We start from the raw sequence: 21,021 nt of genomic DNA on the forward strand, positions 1-21,021 counted from the left end.
CCCATGGGCTGCCATGGGACTCCTTCCACCAGCCCAGGTTGCTCCAAGCCCCATCCAACCTGGGGTAGTTGAAACACTGCCAGGGATGGGGCAGCCACAGCTCCTCTGGGCAACCAGGGGCTCAGCACCCTCACACCAAAGAATTTCTTCCTAAGATCTCATCTCCATGGCTGGCCCATGTCCCTCTCATCCCTTGCTGTACCCTGCTCTGCCTGCCAGGCATGGCCATGACTGTAACCATGACCATGACCTTGGTGTTCTTCTTCCAGCTGAGTACCAGATCCTGTGTGGGAACCAGGCCCCTGGCTTCATCATTGACATCCACACAGGAAAGCCCATTGGTGAGTCCAGGACCCAGACCCCGTGGAGCCAGGTCTGCTCTCTGCTCCTTTCCTCCTACAGTGCTTGGGAGCTTCATCCCATCCCCTCCCTTACTAAACCAAGCTCTGAGCAGAGGAGAGACAAGGACAAGAGACATGGCTGGCCAAGCCTGAGTGGCTGGGATGCTCAGACCACCCATTTCCAATTGTGCCATGGGTTCTGTCCCACCTGGAGTGACACCTGCTCCATGAACAACCTCTAGGTAGACCCAGACTTGTGACAGCCCTGGTGTTCCCACTGCCAGCAGCACTGGTCCCACAGCAGTGAGGCACTGCTGAGGAGAGCCAAGGCTTTGGGTTTGTGGTTTGAGGGATAGAAAGCCAGAGGAGCTGTTGAAAGCCCTGGAATTTGTGGGCTGTCTACAGATGTTTTGCTGTCTTGAAAAGTGAGACAAATGGATGAGTTAATCATTGCTTTGCCCCCACCTTGGCCGTGGAGCCAGGGGACTGAAGAGGAGGAGATGGGTTCATCTTCTGCTCACAGGAAGGGAGTGCAGCAGAGGGGATCTCAGCACAGGGCTGGGGGCTTGTGGTGGGCACAGGGGTACACTCAGGGACCCTGGAGCCATCTCACTATTTCCAAAAACCCCTGGACATCCCATTTGGAGCCTGGTCCCAGAACCTGAGCAAATGTCTATGTTACTGCAGAGACATACATGGAGAAACCAAGGTGAATGTCTTCAGTACATCCCTCTTAACACTTGCTGTGCAGGCTCTGCCATCAAGCCCATGGCTCCTACAACTTGGAGTCTTGTGTGTCTCTGTTGAGGCTCTGCAGAGTGGCCCCAGCCTGGCCTGATCTGCAGGATCCATAGCAATCCTCCAAAAGTTCCTCCACATTTTGTCTGGTGACCCTTTCCTGGCAGGCTTCTTTCTGGAATAAACAAAGGCAGAAGTCTCCCCAGTTTCTGGGGGATGTTTTACTCCCTGCTGCCTCCCCAGCATGCTGAAAGCTGTTGTCTCTGTGCAGATATTGATGAGTGCAGTGAGATCCCTGCTATCTGCACCAATGGGGTCTGCATCAACCAAATTGGCAGCTTCAGGTGTGAGTGTCCCATTGGATTCAGCTACAACAACATCCTGCTCATCTGTGAAGGTAATGGGGCAGCCAGGGACACACTGGGTGCCCAGGAGGGTGGAGGTTTCCAGCAGGGTGCTACCATCTCCTCACCTCCTCGGGCAACAGGGTGAGGGCATGGACATAGATACATGATGGAGCAGGGTGCTCAGGGTGGTAGTTGAGGCCTCACCCCTGGAGATGTTCAAGGTGAGGCTTGAGGAGGCTCTGAGCACCCTGATCACAACACCTGATCACAACACCTGATAACATGGTACAGCCTGAAGTGCTGCCTGGAAACACTCCCAGAGGCTGGGGCTGTGGGGACAGACAGGCACATGTACCCTGGTTACACCACTCTGCCTCCTGCAGCTCTTGCAGGGCTGAGTCTGTGTCCCCAGGGTGCACAAGGTAAAATATCCTGGCAAATGTCACATCTGCTGCTCTTGCATCTTTCTTGGCCAAAGCAGAGTGCAGCTGCAGGTAGGGCACCCTGTCTGGGGGTGTCCCTGCTTCCTGCAAGGGGGTTGAATTAGATAACCTCTAGAGGTCCCTTGCAACCCAAATTATTCTATGATTCTATGTTCTCAGTCTTCCTGAACTCATCCTTGTTTATCCCGTCAGTGGCTGGACAGAATTGGTTGATTTTCACTCATGTCTGGTTTTCCTCTCCTCTGTTTCCTTTTGGGGTCTTTTTTTCAGAAGAGGTTGCAAACACACCTGCTTAAAAGTTGTGAGTTGCAACCAAAGTTCATCCTTTTATTACAAAATATTTGGAAAAACACTGAAAACCGACCAAACCAAGACTTTAAATTAAACTTACTCCCCTGAGCCCCCCACCCAGCCCTACCAGGAGGCTGGCACTGGTGAGCTGGTGTCTCTGTATGTGGTTTTGATTGCTCTCCTTCCAACAGACATCGATGAGTGCAGCAGTGGGGAGAATCTCTGCCAACGCAACGCCGACTGCATCAACATCCCGGGCAGCTACAGGTGTGAGTGCTCCACTGGATACAAGCTGTCACCCAGCGGAGCCTGTGTGGGTAAGAGGGTACCTCTTTGCTCCCTAATTCCAGAGACATGAGTGGGATGTGCTGCCTAGACCTCTCCCATGGCTCTGGGTGGAGCCCTGGAAGGAGAGAGTGGAGGCATCAATGATCCAGTCCCATGATCCTGAAATGTTATCAGGGATGGGAGTGTGGAGTGGTGCTGTGGTTATGGCATATCTGGGTTTTTTGGAATGATTCCCAAGGATTTGGGGGATCCTAAGGGATGAGAGAAGTTCGTTGGGATGTGCAGCTATAATCTGGCAGCTCAGGCCATTTTCTCCAAGGAAGTTTATTCGTTGAGAGCAGGCATGGCATGAAACTTGGTCTCTCTCAAGGCACCTCTCAGAAAAATGGAGCCCTCATTCTGCTCACAGACACAGCCCCCACACACCAGTTGGCTGCAGAAGGCCCCACTTGGCCCATCCCTTCCCCTCACCATTTTGCTTCATTTCAGGTCGCAATGAGTGCCAGGAGATCCCCAACGTCTGCAGCCACGGAGACTGCGTGGACACCGAGGGCAGCTACGTCTGCATCTGCCACAACGGCTTCAAGGCCACGGGGGAGCAGACCATGTGCATGGGTACAGACCAAAAAACCAAGCAAACCAAAGAGAAAAACAGTTGTTGTTTTCCTTGCTATGAGTTCTGTCAAGAGGGATGTGAGCTCTCTCTGTCCTCTGGCCAAGGACAGCCAGGGGTCACATTGTCCTCTCTCTCCTGCAAGCCTTAGGGGTGTTGTGCAGCTGCCTGACTGCTGTCTGCACACCCAAGATGGTGGCTTTCAGCTCCCTCAGACCCTGAATCACCCGTGACCTTCTCTCTGCAGATATTGATGAGTGTGACCGACAGCCCTGTGGGAATGGGACCTGCAAGAACACAGTTGGCTCCTACAACTGCCTCTGCTTCCCTGGCTTTGAGCTGACACACAACAACGACTGCATGGGTAAGCTGGGGGGGGCTCCTGACCACATGGATCTCTGGCTGGGGACAATGTGGGTGTCAGAAAGGGGCACACAGGGCATCAGCTCTGGATGTCACCTGGCACTGGCTGTGTCCTGGTTTGAGCCAGGATAGAACCAACTAAACCATGGCAGGCTGTTGAAGTGACCTCTGGGTGTCAGCTGGTGATGGCTGTAGAAGCGACCTCTGTGTGTCCCCCGGTGGTGTAGGGGTGGTTGTAGGTGTCAGGGGTGTCAGGCTGGTTGGCTGCTCCACCCTGTGCATCTCTCTTTCCCTCCTGCAGACATTGATGAGTGTTCATCCCTGGTGGGGCAGGTGTGTCGGAACGGGCAGTGCATCAACAGCATCGGCTCCTTCCAGTGCCTGTGCCAAGAGGGCTATGACAGAACCACTGATGGGAAGAACTGTGTGGGTGAGTTGCCAGGCAGCAGGCTGGCCCCTTCTTGCTGGGTTGATCTGGATGTTGGTGTGACTGGTACCAGGCAATGCTGTGAGACATGGGCTCCAAGATGGTCCTAGCAAGGTATGGGCTCTCCAGAACTGCTCATGAAGCTCCAAGCTGATGATCTTAGAGGTCGTTGATGATCAGATCTTCATGATCTTCGAGGGCTTTTCCAACCTTAATGATTCTGTGATTTAATGTTGGCTGCTAGTGTTGGGTTGATGGTTGGACTTGGTGATCCTAGAGGTCTTTTCCAACCTTAATGATTCTGTCATTCCAACTGCTATGGAGCCAAAACCTGGACATTTGATTGCCCAAGGAGAGTGGGGCTGGGCCCTACCATGCCTGTATCTCCCCTCTGGAGAACAGTCAAGCCAGTCCCTCTCTGTGTGCTGAGACCTGCAGGCTGCAAGGAGAAACCTTGTTATGTCCATGCACCTAAAGCCTGAAAAGCTGGACCAAGGCTGCCTGGGAACACATCCACAGGCTGGAGCTGTGGGGACAGACAGGCACATGTACCCTGGTTATTTGTCCACCACTCTGCCTCCTGCAGCACCAGGTCTTGCAGGGCTGAGTCTGTGTCCCCAGGGCACAGGGTAGAACATCCTGGAAAATGTCACTGCTCCTCTTGCATCCTCCTGCACAAGGTAGAACATCCTGGAAAATGTCACATCTGCTCCTCTTGCATCTTTCTCAGGCAAAGCAGAGTGCAGCTGCAGGCAGGGCACCCTAATCCTCCAAACTGAGCACAGGCACTGTGTGTGTCACTGGTTATTATTTCTCCTCCTCTGCAGACATCAACGAGTGTGTGAGCCTGCCTGGGACCTGCTCCCCAGGCACCTGCCAGAACCTGGAGGGTTCCTTCCGCTGCATCTGCCCACCGGGGTACGAGGTGCAGAACGACAACTGCATTGGTAATGTTGGGCTCTCTGCCTCCTCCAGTCCCAGCACAGCTTGTGTTCACCTTGAACCTGGTGTGTGTGGTCACCCTGGACCATTCCCAGCACAACCTGAAGGGGCTGGGGCATGCCTTGCCACCCCCAAATGCCTTCTTGGAAGCAATTGGACACCAAGCAAGGCCAGGCTTGCTCCCATGGTGGAGGAACTTGGTGGTTTTGCAGTGCCCTGGTCTATTCCTTTTCCCATTTGCCCCGAGGGTAGGTTAAGGGTTAAGGCTGGGCTGATGTCCTGAAGGCATCAGAGCTCCTAACCCGTCACAGCTTCAAACTGATTTGAATGCAATGAGGACAGGACTGGCTTTTGGCTGCTCTGTAATGTGTCCCTGGTGCTCCCCAGATATCAACGAATGCGAAGAGGAGCCCAACATCTGCCTCTTTGGGACATGCACCAACACTCCTGGCAGCTTCCAGTGTGTTTGCCCCCCAGGCTTTGTGCTGTCTGATAACGGCCGGCGGTGCTTTGGTGAGTGCAGCTCCTGGTGCTGGGCAGGGACCTCAACCCTCAACTCACTGCAGGGGGGATTGGACTAGATGGCCTTGAAAAAGGCCCCTTTCCAACCCAAACCCTTCTGTTTTTGTCTGATTCTGTGTTTCTCTCTCCCCATCCTCCTGCAGACACTCGACAGAGCTTCTGCTTCACTCGCTTTGACAACGGGAAGTGCTCTGTCCCCAAGGCCTTCAACACCACCAAGGCTCGGTGCTGCTGCAGCAAGATGCCAGGGGAAGGTTGGGGAGATCCCTGTGAGCTGTGTCCACAGGAAGGGAATGGTAGGTGTGCTGGGACCCAGCTCCACAGGAGAGATGGCTGCAGGTGTCTCTAATGTGCACAGAGTGTGGGGAAGATGTGCAGGTCAGGTAGGACAACCAGCACTGCAATCCCTCCCTTCCTTGGATCTCCAACAACCACAGTCAGACTCTTGGGAAAAGTGTTTCTGCTTTTTATCTGCTCTTGATTCTCTTCAGGGCTTTAGATAAGCCAAAAGCACCTCAGTGCCTCTAGATTCAAGGTTCACCAACCAGCCAGGGTTTTATGGCCTCCTGTGGGCTCTCACTCATGCCCTAGGAGCCTCCAGAGCATGCTTCTGGGAGCTTCTGGGAGTGTGCATGCTTGTAAACATCTCTCACTTCTCTGCTTTCTTCCAGTTGCCTTCCAGGAGCTGTGTCCATATGGCCATGGAGCCATCCCAGGCCCAGGTGACACCCGAGAAGGTAAGATGGGACCTAGGGATGAGGAGAAATTTGTTCTGTGACCAAACTCAGGCTGTCTGGAGAGCAAGGTTGAACCCTGCTGGCAGAAGGGGGGGGATGGAGGACTGGGTGCCCTCCCAAGCTCATGGGCTCTGATGGATCAGCAAGGGTTCATCCCCCAGCTCTGGAGAGGGAGCATCTGGGACTGCAGGGGCAGTGCTAAGGAGACAGGGATGTCCCTGGCTGCACACAGACGTGAGGTGTCATTACCTTGGTCTCTTCTCCAGATGTTAATGAGTGCTCTGAGAACCTGGGTGTCTGCATCAACGGGGCCTGCATCAACACTGATGGGTCCTTCCGCTGCGAGTGCCCCTTTGGCTACAACCTGGACTACACTGGAGTCAACTGCGTGGGTAAGGGGCTGCGTGGGGACCCCCTGCTCCTCTTGCTTTCATCCTCCACATCCCCACAGGCTGTGAGCATGTGTGCAGAGCAGGACCTTGCTACTCCTCCACCCCTTTGCTTTTCCACCCTGGCTTCAGTCGTGGCTGGGCTTGTTTGAATGCTGGGGATGCAAGAAGAGGCCACCTTGCATGTTTCCTACCTATCTCACCCACCTAACGTGGTCCTGACCTCCTCCAGATACTGATGAGTGCTCCATTGGCAATCCTTGTGGGAATGGCACCTGCACCAACGTGGTGGGAGGCTTCGAGTGTGCCTGTGATGAGGGCTTCGAGCCAGGTCCCATGATGACATGTGAAGGTAATGCTGCTATGGGGCAATCCTCTCACCCCAGTTGCATCCTGGGGCTGTGGGTGTCACCCCACTGGTGGGGTGGACAGAAGTCAGGTCAGCCTTAAGTGGACATTGCAGAAAATCTGGGTGGGACTCATCTCCATATGAGTGCATACATCATCTTCACCCCTTTGGTTTCCCCTGGGGCTGGAGCCCAGGAGGAGGTCTGGAGGCATTCCAAAGGGCAGGAACTGCCTCACCAAGGAATCACCAAAGCTGCTGAGACACCCAGTGTCTTTTCCTCTGCAACTGAGAACCATGACAGGAATCCTTGGTGGAACAAAGCTCTCAGGACACAAATGAGTGGAGGGGCAGAGCCCCTGGTGCTGCCTCTGGTGGGAGCAGAGCTGAGCTCTCCTCTCTCTCCTGCCTCCCAGATATCAACGAGTGCTCCTTGAACCCTCTGCTCTGTGCCTTCCGCTGCATCAACACCTTTGGCTCCTATGAGTGCACCTGCCCCTCTGGATATGCCCTCAGAGAAGACAGGAGAATGTGCAGAGGTAAAATCCCCCTTCTGCACCCATTGGGGGAGCCCCCCCCGTGCTCCCTCTCAGCCCCCTCTGGTCCTCTACAGAGTAGACAGGACCTCTGAGTTGGCATCTCTGGCCAAGGCAGGAGGGCTTGGTGGGGCATTGGAGATGTGAGCAGCCACAGAGCTGCAGAGCTGGCAGGTGGGATGTGGTCTCATGATGTTCTTGGTTGCAGATCTGGATGAGTGTGCAGAGGGTCTGCACGACTGTGAGTCCCGGGGGATGCTCTGCAAGAATCTCATTGGCACCTTCATGTGTATCTGCCCACCAGGAATGCAACGCAGGCCTGATGGAGAGGGCTGCACAGGTACAAGGGCCAGGCTGAGAGACATTCCCCATGAGACTGGAGACATCCTCTTCTAGGCATTGTCCATGGAGCTTTATTTTACATCCTGCTGTCCAACAGCTCCTCGTGGGGTTTCCCAGGGGTCAGAACTTTCTCTATGTCCTACTAGGTACCTGAACACAAAAACCTCTGTTCATCTCTGGACCCATGGGTCTGCACACTTCCAGCACAGGATGAAAGATGCCATGTGTCCTTTCTGTTGAGTCCCTCCAAGGCTATGTGAAGCTTCTTTGCACTGAGCTGCTTTTGGAAGGGCCAGTGTTGGACAGGCAGGGCAGGAATGTGGAGCCAGCCCAGCAAACCAGTGAATCATAGAGTCCCAGACTGCTTTGGGTGTGGAGGGACCTTAAAGCTCACCCAGTCTCACTGGATGGGCAGGGACACCTCCCACCAGCCCAGGCTGCTCCAAGCCCCATCCATCCTGGGGCCTTCAACACTGCCAGGGATGGGGCAGCCACAGCTTCTCTGGGCAACCTGGATACCTTCACATCAAAGAATTTCTTCCCAATGTCCAAGCCAAATATTTCCTCTGCCAGTTTAAAACCATCACTCTTTGTCCCATCCCTTCAGGCTTTTCTGGAGGCCCTTCAGGCATTGGAAGGTGCTCTAAGGTCTCCTGGAGACCTTAGAGACTTGAACACCCTCACTCTCTGAGCCCTCTGAGATGCCCTCTGAGCATCTTTGTGACCCTCTTTGTGGGTGCTCAGTCACCCTGCTCTGGCAGAGCTCCAGAGCACGTGGCTGTGCTTCTCAGCTGCCTTCAGGATGTCAAAGCGGTCCTCAAGGACTACATGAGGGTGTTTCAAAGGGAGTGTGGGGATTCCTGGACAGGCTCCCAACACCTCTCTGTGGCTCCTTCCTTCCTAGATGAGAACGAGTGTCGCACCAAGGCTGGGATCTGCCCCAACGGGCGCTGCATCAACACGGCGGGGAGTTACCGCTGCGACTGCAACGAAGGGTTTGAAGTCAGCCCCTCTGGCACAGAGTGTATCGGTAATCACTGGGCCCAGGGGGGCTTGAGCAGCCTCTCTTTAGTAGCTGATGCTTCCCAGGTGTTTCAAGGTTTCTGTTGAAACATCCCCTTAACCTTCAGCGTTACCCAAACTGCTCTACCCTCAGTGCTGGCCCGGGCTGGAGGAGCTGCTGGGTTGTCCCTGGTGCTGTCACAGCTCCTCACCTCATCTCCTCACTCTTTGTCCAGACACCCGCCAGGGATTCTGCTTCACTGAAGTCCTGCAAACCATGTGCCAGATGTCCTCGACCAACCGTAACCTGGTCACCAAATCAGAGTGCTGCTGCAACGCTGGGCGCAGTTGGGGCCCGCAGTGTGAGCTCTGCCCCCTGCCTGGGACCACCCAGTACAAGAAGATGTGTCCTCATGGGCCAGGGTACTCCACGGATGGGAGAGGTGAGCTGGGACCCCCATCACCTTCAGTGCAGAGGGGATGAAGCAAAGGTGTGGGTATGGGCAGAGTTATCATAGAATCATAGAATAACTTGGGATGAAGGGGACTTCTGAAGGTCAAGTCCAGCCCCCTGCAGTAAGCAGGGACACCCTCAACCTAGATCAGGTTGCTGAGAGCCCTTGGGAGGTGGGGGGACAGAGCAACACAGAGCTAAGAAACCTCTGTGACATTACCTGATGACTCCTAGAACATCTCTGGCTCCCTGGTGGAGTAGGAGCTGCCCTGGTGGCACTAATGGGTCTTTCCATCCTTCCTTGCCCTCCCACAGACATCGATGAGTGCAAGGTTCTGCCCAACCTCTGCAGGAACGGGCAGTGCATCAACAGCATCGGCTCCTTCCGCTGCCACTGCCGCCTCGGCTACACCGCGGACATCACCGGCACTGCCTGCCTGGGTGGGTCCTGAGCAGGAATCTTACAGTTATGGAATGGGTTGGGTTGGGAGAAACCTTCAAACTCATCCAGTCCCAACCCTCTTCCATGGGCAAGAACGCCTCCCACCAGACCAGGTAGTTCCAAGCCTCATCTAACCAGGTCTCGTTGCTACGAGGTGACAGAGGTGAGAAACCTCCAGAAGTTCAGGGCTGGCCCCATCCCTGATGTTCCCAGTACTCAGGAGGAACATCTGCCCACCAGTGAGGAAGGGTTTAGGAAAGATGTCACTCAGATCCACCAGGTCACACGTCATCTGAGCAGGGAGGTGATTCAGCTCTTCTCCTGTGGGACATCTGGGTTTGTTGTACTCCCTCAGAGCCCTCATCACCTGGACACTGGAAAAGTTGCATTTATTTGGGGTGGGCAATGCCAGGATCCATCAGGCCATCTGGCCCCTTAGTTGTGTGGGGCCATGAAACCTGGGATCACCTTGAGTTCAGGAGCCTGCATGATCCCAGGGGTGGTGGAAACCCAGGCCAGCAGCACACCCTGCCAATGCTGATGTGTCTTGTCTTTTGAGCATAGATTTGGATGAGTGTAACCAGTCCCCCAAGCCATGTAACTTCATCTGCAAGAACACAGAAGGCAGCTACCAGTGCTCCTGCCCCCGAGGGTACATTCTGCAAGAAGATGGGAAGATCTGCAAAGGTAGGCACCCAGGAGAAAGCAGAGGAGATCCTGCCTCATTTCTTTCCTGCCATGTACACATGGGTGGCACAGACTCAGACCCCAGAAATGAATTGAGACCTGTCTTCTTGTGATTCTCACTTCAGATTTGGATGAATGTTCCACCAAGCAGCACAATTGCCAGTTCCTCTGTGTCAACATTATCGGGGGATTCAACTGCAAATGTCCTCCAGGCTTCACTCAGCACCACTCATCCTGCATTGGTGAGTAGAGCCATCCCTTGTAGACCACCAAGGTCCCTGGCAGGGGGTGAAGGGGGAAATTTGAGCCCAGGAGGATCCTTCTAACCCTCAAGCTCTGAGTTCTCCAGTTGACCTGGGGTCATGCATCTACCTTCTCTTGCCTGGGGTCTTGCCTTGTCTTGCTCCATGGTGTGGGGTGGCTGCCCCCAGCCGTGTCCTTGGGGAATGGATCTCCAAGAAGCTGTTGGTGTTTTGCAGACAACAACGAGTGCACAGCTCAACCCTCCCTGTGTGGAGCCAAAGGACAATGTCTGAACACCCCAGGCAGCTACAACTGCGAGTGCCAGAAAGGATTCTCCCTCGACAGCTCTGGCGTCAACTGCGAAGGTGGGGCTGTGTCTCTGGGCCTTGGACAGCCATGGTTTCCAGGTGGCAGAGGTCCTAGTCTGCTCACAGTCTCTTAACACAGCTCAGTCCAGCCAAGAAGGGACAAATCCTTACCCTGGGGCACCAGAAACCCACACGGGAAGCCCTGGTGCAAAGAAGGAGAGGTCAGTGTCTGACCTGCCTGGAGCAACACTTGTGGACAAGTAGTTGAAGGTCTTGGTGCTGCAACCATAACAGCCACGGGGGGGAAAGAAATGGTCCTGGATCTCCTCAGGGGAGATCTCATGCTGGCCAAGCCCTGCCATGTGCTAAAGAAAAGCCTAGAACTGTTAGTAGAACAGGTCTGGTAATGGTTCAGGACAGACTGTTAAGAGAAGAAGTTTGGAGCAGCAGTCTTACAAGAAGCAGCTGAGGGAACTGAGGGTGTTCAGTCTGTAGGAGAGGAGGATGAGGAGGGACCTTCTCACTCTCTATGAAAGGAGGTTGGAGCAAGGTGTGTGTTGGTCTCTTCTCCCAAGTAACAGGTTTGTGACAGGACAAAAGGAAATGGCCTCAAGTTGCACCAGGGGAGGTTCAGATTGGAGATTAGGAACAATTTCTTCACTGGAAGAGTGGTCAAGCGTTGGCACGAGCTTCCCAGTGCTGTGATGGAGTCACCATCCCTAGAGGTGTTAAAAAACTGTGGATGTGGCACTTCAGGACATGGTTTAGTTGGCTGGTGGTGTTGGGTTGGTGGCTGGACTTGATGACCTTAGAGGTCTTCTCCAGCCTTCACGAATCTATGATTCTATGACCTGAAAGCACAAATGATTCCAGCAGGGGCTGCAAGAGGTGTGTGGGGACCTTGGGGATGAGGGTGTTGTTCAGCTCCAAGCTGCAGAGATTAGGCAGAAGCAGCACCCACACATCCACCCAAACACCCTCAAGGCTGCTGCATGGGTACGTGGTGCCTGTGCTGTCAGGAGAGGGAGAAGTTGTCTCACCACCAGCTGTGTGATGTTGCTGCAGATGTGGACGAGTGTGATGGAAACCACAGGTGCCAGCATGGCTGCCAGAACGTCCTCGGTGGCTACCGCTGTGGCTGTCCACAGGGCTATGTCCAACACTACCAGTGGAACCAGTGTGTGGGTGAGTGTGGGATGGGGACAGGGGACCCTCAAACCCCGAGTCCTTCAACAGCCACCCCTGGCTGTCCCTGACACTGGATTCTGGGTCCATCTGGTTTAATTGGCTGATGGTGTTGGGCTGATGGTTGGACTTGGTGATCTTAAAGGTCTTTTCCAACTTTCATGATTCTGTGATCTCTGCAAACCCAGCACTGAGCTTCCCACCCTGCCCCACAGACAGACCCTGCTTGTTGTCCATGTCCTCTCCTATCCTGCACCAGGGACCATCAGGGAGCTGCTCTGCTGAGCTTCAGCTGCTCCTGAAGCCAGCAGCTCCCTGCATTGCAGGAGGAGGAGGAGGAAAAAACCCCAAGGAAGTCCTTCAGGGACCCGCAGGGGCTGAGGTGTCCCCTCACCCGTCGAGTTTGGCAGCACCATCACCACGGGACTTCCCTCCTGGCTGAATTTCTGACCAGTTCTGCTTTCTGCAGATGAAAACGAGTGCTCCAGCCCCACCGCCTGCGGCTCTGCCTCCTGCTACAACACTCTGGGGAGCTTCAAGTGTGTCTGTCCCTCTGGCTTTGATTTTGACCAAACTTTTGGGGGGTGCCAGGACGTGGATGAGTGCTCGGCCGGCGGCAGCCCCTGCAGTTACGGCTGCTCCAACACAGATGGAGGTTACCTCTGTGGCTGTCCTGGAGGCTACTTCCGAGCAGGACAAGGGTAAGAGGGTGTCCCCAGAGGTATCTCTGCCCTCCTGGGGTGATAGTGCAGGTTACAAGTGTGTGGTGCCCCCAGGCATGCTCCATCACCACGCTGCTGCTCTCTGCCACCAGGAGAATTGGAAGGAGTCCCAGGAGCCAGGGAGCTCCTATCCCCACGTGAGGCCATGGCTTCTCCATGCCAGAGTGTTCCTCACCTATCAGAAGATCCTGGTTTTAATGCCCATCTCCTCTCCCATTTCCCTAATCCAGTGGTCAGTGCAGCTGCTGGCACTGGAGCAGATGCTCTGCACATCCAGCATGGCCAGGGTGTAGACAGTTTAAAGCTGCTGGCCACATCTAAACCAGATCAGACATGATCCATGGACTGTCCAAGCCATGTCCCATCTCCAGGCATCATCCAGGTGTTTCTGACTGTCACCTGGAGAACCTCTGATGGCAATGGTTAGAAGCAGGAATCTGAGGTGGGTCTCTCTGCTCTTCTGCCACCAGACACTGTATTTCTGGCTTGGGTTTCGGGAAAGGTTCCTACATTCCTACCCCCCAGGAAGAGGATGAAGACAATCTGCTCTCCCCTGAAACCTGCTATGAGTGCAAGATCAATGGGTACCCCAAGAGGGGTCGGCAGCGACGCAGTGTGAATGGCACTGAGAAGCACCAGGTAAGGAAGCTCTGGCATCCTGGGATGGGGTGGAACAAGTCAAGAGCTGGGTCACCTGAGGACTGGCTGGCTGGGGTGGAGATCAAGACAATCTTAAGTGACATGCAGTTGTGTGTGTTGGCCAGAAATGTCTGGAGATCCCTGCGACCACGAAATAAAGACCATGGGTTTCCTTGCAAGGGGAGCTGAGGGGGGGGGAACAGCTCCCACAGAGGGTGGTCAGCTCTTCATGTCTGACTCCAGACTGGACTTTTTGCCATAAAAACAGGTTCTTCCTTTGAGGGAAGTTCTGGCCTCTGTCCAAGTTCAAAAGCCTGGGCAGGATGGATTAGGCTGGGAGGTCATTATGGGCCCCTTCAAGCCTTTGGTAGATGATTTAATTTATTGGTCCTCCTGAAGATGAGGGCTGGGTACAGTGACACAAACAGGGTGCTAAGAAACCCTGGAAACAAGGAGCAGAGCCCCACTTCTCAGGGGTGGCCTGTGGAGCAGAACCCCTCTAAATCCTCCTTCATTCATCCATGAGCTTTTCCTAATACCTGTAACTAACACGCCCGGTTCCTTCCTAAGGATCATGCTGTGAACTTGGCCAGCATGGATGTGGATGCTCCTCTATCCATGACTCTGAACCTCTCTGCCCTGGCTCACAAGGAGCACATCCTGGAGCTGCTCCCAGCTGTGGAGCCCCTGGAGAACCGCGTTCGGTACCTGATCTCCCAGGGGAACCGGGATGGCTTCTTCCGTATCCACCAGAAGGAAGGGCTCAGCTTCCTCCACCTGGGCCGTAAGAACATCCTGCCTGGCACCTACCTGCTGGAGATCGTCAGTGTCCCCCTCTACCGCAAGAGGGAACTGCAGAAACTGGAGGCCAAGAACCACCTCAACTACTTAGCAGGGGAGCTGGGCCAAGCACTGAGGATGAAGCTCCAGCTCCAGCTCTATTAACAGCCCTGAGCTCCACCCACCCCGCCGACAGTCCTGTCCTCAGCCATCCACACCTGGAAACATCTGCCTCTTCTCTCCCTGCACCCCCTGCCACCGCCTCCCCCTCTGCTGGGAAATGTCCCTCTAGGCTCAGTAGTCCCCTTGGCCCCGCAGAGCTGCTCTGCTGGATGGGGTGCTGGAGCCAAAGCCACAACCACAAAAAAAAAGCTCCCGAAAGCTTTGCCAAGGGTTCCAACCTCGCTAGCAGGGACTCCCTCCCTCTGTCCCGTATCCTTTCACCAAGACACTGTTAGTCCAAGGGCAGCACCAAGAGGAAGCTGCTTGTCCTTCAGAACAGGACAGCCTGTCCAGCACCCCACAGCCCAGGAAATGTGGAAGGGGGGGACCTGAAGGCAGCTTTGGAAGGAGCTCTGGCTCTGTGGGGTGGTAGCACATTTCCCAACCACTCTTGTTCCTCCTTTGCTTCTGCATTGTTGTGATGGTGCTGCAGAACCCATCCCATAACCCACCCTGGCTCTGCCCTGTGTCTCTCTGTCCTGTCCATGTCCTCTGGTCCCTTTCAGGCTCCTCTTTCAAACAGAAAATGTCACCTCTGAGTGAAGGGGCAGCTCAGGCTGTCACCCTCCCATCACCAAGCAGCCAGGCCACAGGACCTCCTGGTGGCAACCTGGGGCTTTCACACCTGCATGCCCTCCAAAAGCCTGGAGATAGAAGGGCTTTTCCAGAGCTCCAGCAAGTTCAAGGGATTGTAATGTGTCCTTCTAGACATGAGGAAAGGCAAAATCATTGAATTTCAGAATGTGGTTGGACAAATCAAAGTGACAGGAAAAAAAAATGAAGTCATGAATCTGGTGGAGAGCATCTGGATGCTCCCTGTGACAGAAGGGATGAGCTTGGCAGGATGCGTGGCCACCACCCATGACAGGGTTTGAAAAGCCTGTGAAAAGCTTCCCACCAGCAGGGACAAGATGGGGATGGGGGCAGGAGTTGTCTTCAGCCTGGCAGGAGGAAAGAGACAGGGAGAGGCAGAGCTCCATCCTGCAAACAGCCCCTGACTCCAAACCCCCTCTCTGGGGGACTCTGGGGACTTCTGGCCCAACCCCTCCCAACCCTTCAGAGTCCAGGGGCTGCAAGTCACCCCTGCTCTGGGTGTCCCAGGCATCTTGCTCAGTCCAAGGTGACAACCGAGATGAAGGGTCTCTGGTTAATGCAGAAAAACAAAATGCACTAAAAAGGATCTGGAAAAAAGTATTAATTAATTGATTGAATTGTGGCCTCCTTGCTGCCTTCTGCCTGCTCTGGCCAGGTGGGCTTTTTCTCCTTCCCTGCTCCCTCCCTCCAGAGTCTTCTTCCCCCAGCTGATCCCTCCCATGCCATTCCCTACTTTTGCATGAATCTGTCTCCAGTTCCATCTCAAACCAGGGATCCCTCACCCCAGGCAAGGAAGGTGCTAACTCACCCTGGTGCCACCCCACCAACCACTACCTGACCACCACCTCCAAGGTGCTCTCAGCCCACCCCAAAACCCCTGGTGCTGGCTCAAATGGTACCAAATGCACTGTGTCCATCCACCCTTTCATATTTATGTGTAACCACCAACCTTCTGATTGCTCCTTCTTGTGAGGAGTGCATATTCCTGTAGCTTTCTTTTTTGGGGGGGTCTTTTGGTACTTTGGGAGTTAGGGGATAGGGTGGGGGGGGTTGTTTGTTTTGCTTATTTTTTTTTTTTCCTTTCCTGGTACTCTGGGGTGGGGGATGTTTGTGTACTGTACTTGGGCTCATGGCAAACTTGAAACCTCTTGTGCATAATGCAGCTCCAGAGTCTGGATTTTGCAAGTCCCAGGACTTGGGACAGGATGGGTGGCCTGATGGGTGAACCCCCAAACTTTTGGGGGTTTGGTTGTTTCTTGTTTGGGGTGTTTTTTTAATTGTTATTTTTTTTTTGTTTGTTTGTTTTTCCAACAGGTGCTTTTTTTTAAAAAAAAACAAAAACAAAACAAAACAAAAATTATTAATAATAAATTAGCAGAGCTGGGTTTGTGTGTGTGTGTGTGTTGAGCCAAAAAGTCTCAAAAAAACCCTCAAGGTTTCCTTCATTCCTCTCTGGTGTGGTGTTTGTTTGGTTTTTGGTTTGGGGTTTTTGTTTGTTTTCTGGTTTTGGTTTTGGTTTGTTTTTTGGTTTTTTTTTTTTTTTTGGATTGACATATCTTGGTGGTTGTTGTTTTGGGTTTTGGGGTTTGTTTTTTTTTTTGTTTGTTTTTTTTTGGGGGTAGGGGAAACGTTGAAATCCAACCCCCTGTGCCCCCTTGTCCTGCACAGAGAGGTGGCTCTTTGTGGAGTTCCTTTTTTTTTTGTATCAGAAGCAACAGCAACAATAAAATTATTTTGGGTTAAGTGGGTCTGTGTCTTCCTCCTGGTCTGGAGATTGCAGCAGGACCCATCCCAGCTCCTGGGATGGATCAAACCCAAGCTCCTCAGGGACACAGTTACACCTCACAGCATCACCCAGATCCTTATCCCCTGCATGTCCCAGCACCCATGGGTGTCATAGAATCATAGAATTGGCTGGGTTGGAAGGGACCTCAGAGATCATCGAGTCCAACCCTTGATCCACTCCTGCTGCAGTTCCCAGCCCATGGCACTCAGTGCCACATCCAGGCTCTTTGGAAATCTCTCCAGACACGGAGAATCCACTACTTCCCTGGGCAGCCCATTCCAATGCCTGATCACCCTCTCCAGAAAGAAATTCTTTCTCATCTCCAACCTAAACCTCCCCTGGCACAACTTGAGACCCTGCCCTCTTGTCTTGCTGAGAGTTGCCTGGGAAAAGAGCCCAACCCCCCCCCTGGCTCCAACCTCCTTTCAGGGAGTTGCAGAGAGTGATGAGGTCTCCCCTGAGCCTCCTCTTCTCCAGCCTCAACACCCCCAGCTCCCTCAGCCCTTCCTCACAGGAATTCTGCTGGATCCCTTCACAGCCTCCTTGCTCTTCTCTGGACCTGCTCCAGCACCTCAATCTCCTTCCTGAGCTGAGGGGACCAGAACTGGACACAGGACTCAAGCTGTGGCCTCCCCAGGGCTGAGCACAGGGGCAGAATCCCTTCCCTGGACCTGCTGGCCACGCTGTTCCTGAGCCAGCCCAGGATGCCATTGGCCTTCTTGGCCACCTGGGCACACTGCTGGCTCCTGTTCAGCTTCCTGGCAATCCAGACTCCCAGCTCCCTTTCTGCCACTCTGGAGCTCCCCATGGGGTTGTTGTGGCCAAAGTGCAGGACCCGGCACTTGGAATGTTGAACCTCATCCCATTGGGATCATCCCAACTCTCCAGTCTCTCCAGGTCCCTCTGCAGAGCCCTCCTGCCTTCCAGCTGATCCACACTCCCCCCAGCTTGGTGTCATCTGCGAATTTGCTGATGATGGACTCAATCCCCTCATCTAAATCATCAATGAAGATATTGAACAGCACTGGGCCCAACACTGATCCCTGGGGGACACCACTAGTGACTGGCCGCCATTTTGATGCAGCCCCGTTCACCACCACTCTCTGGGCTCGGCCCTCCAGCCAGTTCCTAACCCAGCACAGGGTGCTCCTGTCCCTGGGTCCTTCCCAAAGCAGCAGATGAGGGAGGAGGTCTCTGAAGAGGTCAAATCAGCAAAGTCTCTCCTAATCCTTAGCTCTGCAGAGCAGAGTTTGTCTGGGGGGTTGTTGGGTGCAGGCTGGGCCATGCCATGGGTGCTTGGCCATGGTGTTTTTCTAGGGGACAGGGCCCAGCTGGCTTTGTTGGTTCCAGGCTCATGATCTTTTCTCTTTGGCCACAGAGCCCTGAGCACTCAGAGGGCACTCAGGGCTGCAGCATCCCCAGGACTGAGGGGGGTCCAGCTCCTTGTTGGTGTGGGAGGAGGGCAGGGGCACCCCTGGGTGGGGGACAAGCATGCTGTGAAACCTGAGCAAAGGGAAAGAGGAGCCCCTTGAGCTCAAGCAGCTGTCACCTGTCCCTTGAATTGCTCCTGGCCTTGGCTGGGTGAAAATTGTGTCTGGCAGAGGGGGTGCAGAATCCAGGTCCAAGGGAGCCCAGGACCTGCACCCAGCAGTGACTCCTTGTCTTCTCCTCCATCTCAATGCTCAGACAACCCTTAGGGCCAAGGTGATGCCCCTGTCCCTGGTGCCACCTATCCCTGGTATGTGGAATTTGTCCTGCTTGTGTGGACATGTGGGGTTTGGATCCCACTGTCACTTTGGGGGCAGCTGGGACAGGGCAAGGAGCAGAGGAGGAGCTGTGTGGGGTTAGCACAGTGCAGCTTTATTTCCAGATACCTCAGTACAAACCTTCTCCCTGGCCCACAGCCATAACCCACCGTGGCTTTTGCTAGCCCTGAGGCCAGCCTCAGTTTCCCTTTGGGTGTCACACAGCCCTTGGGATGCTGGAGGGCCAGGGAAGGGCTGTTCACACACACCCCCACCCTCCCCATAACCCTTTGGATATGGGGATGCTGCTGGGAGGCTGCCAGGCTTGGGTTGACTTCAGGAGCATCTCCCAGGCTTTGTGTGGGACTTTTGCTCCCTCCTGGGACCTCACTGGGGTCACCCAGGGTTGGGCTGTGCCTCACTCAGAGCTTTTTCACCATGGGGCAGGGGAGCATCGAGTGGGCTGCAGGGCTGGGTGCCAAGGGGAGTGCTGCACAGAGGGTGGGGGGGTCTCCATCACCCCCCCCCCCTCACTTTGGGGTGCCACACAGAGAGGAACAAAGCCAGCACTTGGGTCTGGTGCCAATAAACCCCCGACAGACACAGCTCAGCTACAGGGAGACACGCACACAAACATGGCCACGGTCTGCACTCCCCAGGGGATGGGGATCAGGGTGACACGGGGGACAGGAGAAGGTTGGGCTCACAGCTCTTGGCCTGACACCAGGCAGAGCCACCCCGGAGGGAGGGTGGTGGCTGAGGGCAGGTCCCGCCATGCCCAGCCCCAGCCCCTCACCTGGGGAAGGGGCCGAGTCACCCCCTCCAGCCCCCCCCTTCTCCGAGGGGCCTGCGGGCTGCCAGGAGAACCGAAAAGTGCTTAGAAAAGAGAGGAACTAGAAAAACCCACCCCAGAGAAGAACCCAACCTCCCCTCCCCTGACCCAGAGCATCCCTGGGGCAACACCAGGAGGGCATGGGGAGGTGGGGCCTGGGGGCTAGTGGGGGGGTGAGGGGAGGCAGAGAGAGCCCCCCCCAACAGGCTCGCTCCATCCTTGCCCTCTACACCAAGGCGTAGTCGAACTGACCCCTCTCCAAGCCCTCTTTGTGGTCTGTCCAGGAGGAGGCGGGCATGCGGCTGTAGGGGTCCAGCAGGATGCGGAAGCAACGCACCATCAGCATCACCAGGAAAACCAGGAGGAAGATGACGAAGGCAAAGACAGTTTTCTGCTCAGCATCCATCCCCGCCGAGCCCGCTGGGTGCTCGACCAAGGAAGGGGAGAGCAGTTCATAATCCATTGTTGATGCATCATTCATGGCAAAGGAGAAGAAGTGGTGGGGGGAGCTGGGGAGGGGGTGTCAGCCTCCCGCTGCGCCCACCCACCCACCCAGGACACCCCTTACTCCATCCCCACCAGCATCACCGAGCCCAGCTGAGGGTTCATTGCTGGCCAGGCCAAGAGGTCCTAAAGGGGAGAAAAGAGATGGTGAGGGAAGAGGTAAAAGCCACACAGCAAGATATCCATTCACCCCCAGGATCCATCTCCCCACCCCTAACCCCTCCACACCCCAGATTCTCCCTCCCCTGGATCCATTCCTGGGGGATGCTGGCTCTGGGGACACAGAGAAATCCAAACTCGTTTGGTTGGGAAAGGACCTTAAAGCTGGACTCATCCTCCCACCAGCTCAGGATTCTCCAAGCCCCAACCAACTTCTGAAATAACAGGGGGCAGGGAAGGGCAGGGAGGTTCACGAGTGGAGGTTCACGAGTGGATCTCTGGTTCTCAGCCAACTCAAGAAGCCACTCATGAGGGGCACAGAGAGCCACCCAGGGCACTGGTGCAGCCCTTGCCTCTCCAGTCATAAATCCCCAGTGATCTCTTGGAGATGATTCCCCACTGCCAAGCCCAGTGCTGCAGAATCCTCTTGGACCTGGTGCCCTGAATGACAGGAAAAGCCCCATCAAAAAAAAAAATAAAATCCTCAACTGTGGAGTCAGCGTTGCATCTACTCTGGTCCTCAAGTTGTCCCAAAGAGGACACAAGCTTGGGGTTTGCCCACTCCTGCTGTGTTTCCCTTAGCCCAGGGCCTCCCTTTTGGTTTTGTGCCAGGTCTCTAAGCTGGGTCCTGATGAAGGAGAGGGGCACAAACCTCACTGCAGCTGCCTGGGGACAGCAGCATCACTGCTGCAGCAGGAGGAGGAGGGGGCTGGGACCCAACAGCCACGTCACTGAGGAAAGAGCTCCAGGGTCCAGTTTGCTTGGGCTAGGGATGGAAAACAGAAGGACAAAGATGGCAAAAGAGGTTAAAAGGCTCAGAGTCACCAAGAGGCATCACAAAATACTGCGAGGCAGCTCTGAAGTTCTCAGTGCCTCTTGTCAGACAAACACTGGGTGGAATTGACATCAGTAACACCCACACCCACCTCCCCCTGCATCATCCTCTTGCTGTTATGGAGACTCCAAAAAAAGCCCCAAGCCACAGGGATACCAGGACATGGCTGATGAACCCACTGCCCTCCCAGCAACACCATCTCTGGGTGGAAGGAGGA

General features: G+C 54.7%; 2 protein-coding genes across 2 annotated transcripts in view; one reads left to right on the forward strand and one right to left on the reverse strand.

Moving 5' to 3' along the window:
- LOC103528243 (fibrillin-2) overlaps positions 1-14,292 on the forward strand; it is a 146,921-nt gene extending 132,629 nt beyond the window's left edge. Inside the window, 24 exon segments of the mRNA XM_030466655.1 lie at positions 270-341; positions 1,351-1,476; positions 2,352-2,477; positions 2,938-3,063; positions 3,309-3,425; positions 3,726-3,854; positions 4,679-4,798; positions 5,181-5,306; positions 5,459-5,569; positions 5,987-6,052; positions 6,319-6,444; positions 6,674-6,793; positions 7,204-7,326; positions 7,532-7,663; positions 8,570-8,695; positions 8,904-9,110; positions 9,437-9,562; positions 10,128-10,250; positions 10,376-10,492; positions 10,730-10,858; positions 11,867-11,986; positions 12,456-12,687; positions 13,179-13,347; positions 13,918-14,292. Of these exon segments, the coding sequence (XP_030322515.1) occupies positions 270-341; positions 1,351-1,476; positions 2,352-2,477; positions 2,938-3,063; positions 3,309-3,425; positions 3,726-3,854; positions 4,679-4,798; positions 5,181-5,306; positions 5,459-5,569; positions 5,987-6,052; positions 6,319-6,444; positions 6,674-6,793; positions 7,204-7,326; positions 7,532-7,663; positions 8,570-8,695; positions 8,904-9,110; positions 9,437-9,562; positions 10,128-10,250; positions 10,376-10,492; positions 10,730-10,858; positions 11,867-11,986; positions 12,456-12,687; positions 13,179-13,347; positions 13,918-14,292 (3,344 nt within the window).
- Positions 14,293-19,532: 5,240 nt separating this feature from the next.
- Positions 19,533-19,787, reverse strand: CTXN1 (cortexin 1). Its single transcript, XM_030466476.1, has one exon. The coding sequence runs from the start codon at positions 19,785-19,787 to the stop codon at positions 19,533-19,535; it is 255 nt and encodes an 84-aa protein (XP_030322336.1).
- Positions 19,788-21,021: the final 1,234 nt, after the last annotated feature.

The sequence above is a fragment of the Calypte anna genome, chromosome 28 (genome assembly GCF_003957555.1).
Source record: "Calypte anna isolate BGI_N300 chromosome 28, bCalAnn1_v1.p, whole genome shotgun sequence".
Classification (NCBI taxonomy): Eukaryota; Metazoa; Chordata; class Aves; order Apodiformes; family Trochilidae; genus Calypte; species Calypte anna.